A 5,312-nucleotide genomic window follows, 5' to 3' on the forward strand; every position below is an offset into this window, starting at 1 on the left:
TAAAAAGTGCTCTGAGAACCTCTGTATTGTTACAGGGTCTGATGTGGTTCACCAACATGTTTGAGATTTTAAAGTGGGCTATGAGCTGGAAAAGGTTGAAACCACTGGACTAGAACATGATTGTTCATAATGGACATGATGCTGAACTCTGGAGGGAGGTTAGCTGCAACAAATCTGTTTCTCTCAAATTGTCGAAACTCAGTACAAGAATAAAGAAATTTGTCTCTGGTTGATGAACAATGAATGTCTTTTTCCAGGATGGCTGCTTCTTCACCTCTGACCTTCTACATGACATGTAGAAACGCTTCAGAACAGGGTCTGATCACAGTCCACAGTCCATTATAACTAGGGATGTGGCGTTTGCATTATGGGAAATGCAGGATATCTCAGCCACTGCTGCTCTGATTCAAACCATTCTTTTGTGCAATCTCATGAGTCCCAACTTTACAGGAATGAAGCACCATGTTTCTGAAGTATCTCCAAAACTGTGTTCACTGATTGGTCTAAACTGGAAACACTGTACGCAGCCAGACTACTAAAGAATAAGGCAAGGTAAATTTATTTGTATAGCACACTATCACACACAGAGGGCATTCAATGTGCTTAACAGAAATAAAAGAAGCATAAGGATAGAAGGAAAAATCATCATAAATCATAAAACAGTATAAAAACACAGATTATAAAATAGATAATATCTCATTAAAGTGCAATGATTAAAATATTAAATGAAGGCAGAGGAGAACAGAGCAGTTTTTAGCTTCTTTTTAAAGCCAGTTACAGTTTGGGCAGATTTGACCTCCAGTAGGAGCTGGTTCCAGCAGGGGGCAGTATTGTGGCTGAAAGCGATTTCACCCTGTTTAGTTTTAACTGTAGGCTCCACTGATCAGCTCCTGTAGATCTTAGAGACCTATTTGGCTCATATACATTGAACATTTCTGAAATATATTTAGGGCGCAGACCATTTAGTGACTTAGTAAGTCAAAATTTGAATTGACCTCTGTATCTGACTGGAAGCCAGTGCAAAGACCTGAGAGCGGGAGTGAATTGCTCTGTTCTTTGTTTTAGTCAGAACCTGAGCAGCAGCATCTGAATAAATTGTAGCTGTCTAATGGTGTAATCAGGTAAACCAGTGAGGAGAGCTTTGTAATAATCGACAAAAGATATAAAAGCATCAATGAGATTCTCTAAGTCTTGGTTAGACACAAGGTCTCTGACCTTAGCTATGTTTCTGAGATGCCAAAATGCAGATTTAGTTATAACATAGGAGACATGCTGCAGTCTGAAACTTTATTGAGAAGATAAAGTAGCAATTGTGTGTCACTGTCCGCCACAGTCAGTTAACACTCCCCCTTGGATGCCACTCTCACATTGTTCTTCTTCTCTCTGTAGGAACAAACAATGCACATCATCAGAGCTTTGTGGTTTGACTTCAGTGTATATGCGCATACGTAGGTGTAGGTGTGTGTTAGTGTTACATACTTGTTCTGCCTGCAGAGAGTACACTCCGTGCTGTAGGTAATTCCATCACTGCCACATACTGGATCATACTCCCTGGTGCAGACTCCTCCATACTTTTCACATTCAGGCTGGACACAGACAGGTGATCACATGGTTATTGATCAGACACAGACAGGTGTCCACCTCATGTATAGCAGTGAGAGTAGAGTAAATAACAGAAACACATCTCTGACACAGACTCAGTGTGCTACTGCTTATTACTGATGGATCGGACTGAGATTTAATACAGGACCACTCTCCCACACATAAATTAAAAATGATATCAGCTGATATCATTTAAAAATTTAACAAGTAGACCTCCACAGTCTCTCATAGGAGCAAGCGTTAGTCACTGAGTAGAGACATGGTTGTAGAAACCAGTCTGTCCCAGTCCAGAGCTGTTATGGGGACCAGTCTCTCCTGTGATCCGGTGTCATGGTGGTTCCCTTTGAGCTCAGCTAAGGATGTTCACTATCTAAGAAACTTAGAAACCAGAACCTTAAAAAAGAAACCTCTAGACACCAATGCTCAGACAGGAAAATGAAACTTCTGGCCCATCATGCCTCGGCCCGAGTCTGGCCCATGTAGTTCCACATCCGGGCAGAGTCTGGCTATAAGTGTGCCAGAATTAATCCAGACGTGGAAGTATGTAGCGTCTGACAATCATGGAGCCAGATGTATACTGGGCCAGATGAAAATAAGCATGTGGCCAAGTATGGGCCATATTTATTTTGCTACCTGGGTTATGACCTCTGACCTTGTCATCCAAGTCACAGTGGTAAGTGTGATAACCATATAGTATTAGGGCAGAGACATGACTATACAGTATATATACAGGTTGGATGATTGATTTGAAATATCACTAAGTCTCTTCACACCTGTCTCCTCTGCAGTGTCTAACACTGTCTCTGCTTGGAAACTGAGCCATTGTTGGAGTTCCACATGTCAGCCCTGCTCTGTTACACAAGTCAGCAGTGTTGACAACACAACAGGCTGTCACACATACTTGTTTTGTCTCCTTCTCACCATTACAACACCTGACCTTTTCAAATCTGGAGCAATTTAAGGGGAAGGTTTGAAAAGAAAAAAAGAGATGAGTTTTCAGATGTTTTAGTTTGGTCATGACTTTAATAAACTGAAGACATGGAGCTGTGTGATTCTGCAGCAGTCTCACCTCTCTGGGTTCAGCCGCAGATTCTTGTTCTCCAGATATCACCTCATCACTGTCTGCAAACTGAGTCGCAGTCACATCCTCCTGGGACAGGACTACACACATACACATACACATACACAGACACACACACACACACATACACACACACATTTGTCTTACTGTAGTTGTTAGGACACTCAATGACATACTACATTCCGTAAACCGTAAATTAAACCTAAACCTGATTCTAACCTGAACCTTAAAACCAAGTCCGAACCCTAAAATGGTTCTTTAGAGAAGTTAGGACAAAACACACACACATACATGCACACACGCACACATGCACACAAACACACGCACGCATAATATCAGCCCTTCACACCCCTCGCACAAAACCAGTCCATTGTGTTCTGTAACCAGTTTTTTTGTCCTCTCAGCTTCCTCTGCTTCTGTTGCTCTTTGTGTGTTGCTGTTGTTGTTGTTGTGGAGAACAATGTTGAACCTCTCACTTTCAGGTGCGGCACAACTTTACTCCCTATTGTCTGGGACGAATAGTTGTGACTTCAGCCAGTAAAACTGGACAGACCACTGTGTCCAGACCATAGCTGACTGTCTTTCGGTATCTATGGTGAGACTTCATGTTAATATCAGGTACTATGCTATCTGTGTGCAGTGTGATTGGTAAATACACACAGCTGTTTAAACCGATTCACCCGTGGGAAGAACCACAGCTGAGAGAAAATGATCCACCACAGTTAAAGAGTCCTGATCTGCAGCCAAAACACTTCACCTTCTTTACTTTTTCAATAAACAAACAACAGAAACAAGAAAAACAACCTCCTCCTCACTTCATGACGTCAGCTTGATTTGACAGGCAGACTGTTTTTAGATTTTTACAGATTATCTCTTTGTTACACTGTGATTACAAACTGTCATCTCTCAATCCACAGTATCAGTGTGGAGATAATACTGAACCTGTTCTCACTCTGATCCTTCTGTCTGTCTTGTTTTTAACGTGTTGCTCAGGAAACGCTGGAAACTTCCCTCACTGAACTGGTGGTTTAAAGGAGACTGAGAGAGACTAGAGATCACGACTGTAAACTGTGAATGGACTTACCAGAGACAGAGAGCAGCAGGACACAGAACAGGAGCACAGCCAGCTTCATGACTCCCAGTGTGTGGACGACAGGTGTGAGCTTGACACATCATGTTTTCCCTTTATACACCACCTGTTGAACTGGCTTTGACCCACCCCTAGCCTGCTCCTGATTGGCTTGCACTCTTTGCCTTTGTCGACTGGATTAGTTAGGTTCAGGCATGAAGAGTGATGATTGGGTATTATAATACTATACTACACTATATACAGAACTATACTAGGGGGAAAGAGAAAATAGCATAATGCAGGTTACACACAATGATCAAAATAATAATAAACTAATACTATACTGATGATAGATAGATAGATAGATAGATAGATAGATAGATAGATAGATAGATAGATAGATAGATAGATAGATAGATAGATAGATAGATAGATAGATACTTTATTTATCCCCTCGGGCAAATTCATGTGTCCATTAGCTCATAGTTGATAATAATAATAATAATAATAATAATAACAGTTAATAATGATAATAATAATAACAATAATAATAACAGTTAATAATAAATAAACAATAATAATAGATTAGTCCACTACCTTTGGCTGAGGTGTTCTACAGCCTGATGGCAGTGGGAACAAAGGATCTCCTGAACCTCTCTGTTCTGCAGCACAGTGAGATGAGAGGTTTGCTGCAGCTGTAGCTGCTTCTCTGTCCTGCCAGAATGTTGTGGACAGGATGGTTGGTATTGTCCAAGATGACCTCCATCTTACATTGCATGCGTCTCTCCACAACAGTCCTGAGTGAGTCCAGACTCCTGCCAAGCACAGACCCAGCCAGCTTGACCAGTCTCTTTGTGTTCATGTCAGCTATGCCGCTGCTGATAGTTAACTAAAAACTAAAAAGGATTATAAAGACTAATAATGAGGCTAATAATAATAGTAGCAAATATGAATGGGCCGATGCAACATCATCCACTGGCCAGGAAATGGCGCTGCAGTGACCTTCCTCCCTCAGAAACATTTATTCAAGCAGCTTATTTTGACCAAGCATCAACCTCTGAGGCCAGAAAATTAAGCCAAAATGAAAGTACCAAAACCTGCAGTTCCTCTAATGACCACTAGAGTCTGGCTCCAGCAGTGAGTCAATCCCTATAGACTCCCATGTTAAAATGTCCAACTTTGCAGCAGAAATAAACATGTTTACAGCCTGGTACAAAAACTGTTTTGAGTGACAGGTAGGTGAGCGAATGCTTACCACAAACCAGCATGCACGAAAGTCTCGGCTCCACACAGGCTCCACTTCTTTGTCCATTTTTAGATTAGCTGGGAGTTAGAGGTGGAGTCTGACACTGCCAAGATGGCAACAGTGGAGCAGCTCACTCTGAGCTTCAAAACCGCTCTTCAGAAAACTGTGGGTGACGTCACAGAGGCTACATCCATCTTTATTTACAGTTACAGACCCACAAAGTGGGCTCACGCAGGTGCATGGTCAGGATGGATGGATGGGTCGACAGAACATCGGACTCTAACACAGGAGACCGGGTGTAATGTTTTATCATG

General features: G+C 41.8%; 1 protein-coding gene across 1 annotated transcript; it reads right to left on the reverse strand.

Moving 5' to 3' along the window:
* Positions 1 to 1,273: 1,273 nt before the first annotated feature.
* LOC130173643 (trypsin inhibitor ClTI-1-like) lies at positions 1,274 to 3,919 on the reverse strand. The gene is made up of 4 exons (XM_056383077.1): positions 3,768 to 3,919; positions 2,672 to 2,763; positions 1,480 to 1,586; positions 1,274 to 1,383 (listed from the first exon to the last, which is right to left on the reverse strand). Exons 1-4 carry the CDS (start codon positions 3,814 to 3,816, stop codon positions 1,338 to 1,340), a joined length of 294 nt encoding a protein of 97 aa, XP_056239052.1. The 5' UTR covers positions 3,817 to 3,919; the 3' UTR covers positions 1,274 to 1,337.
* Between the last annotated feature and the right edge of the window lie 1,393 nt (positions 3,920 to 5,312).

Source organism: Seriola aureovittata, chromosome 8, assembly GCF_021018895.1.
Source record: "Seriola aureovittata isolate HTS-2021-v1 ecotype China chromosome 8, ASM2101889v1, whole genome shotgun sequence".
Taxonomy (NCBI): Eukaryota; Metazoa; Chordata; class Actinopteri; order Carangiformes; family Carangidae; genus Seriola; species Seriola aureovittata.

Excerpts from the sequence above, each read along its gene's own strand:
- LOC130173643 (XM_056383077.1), bottom strand. The coding sequence starts at position 3,816 with ATGAAGCTGGCTGTGCTCCTGTTCTGTGTCCTGCTGCTCTCTGTCTCT. Across the intron at positions 2,764-3,767 it reads CCTGCTGCTCTCTGTCTCTG|TCCTGTCCCAGGAGGATGTG; the intron begins GTAAGTCCATTC and ends GTATGTGTGTAG. Across the intron at positions 1,587-2,671 it reads CTGCGGCTGAACCCAGAGAG|CCTGAATGTGAAAAGTATGG; the intron begins GTGAGACTGCTG and ends GTCTGTGTCCAG.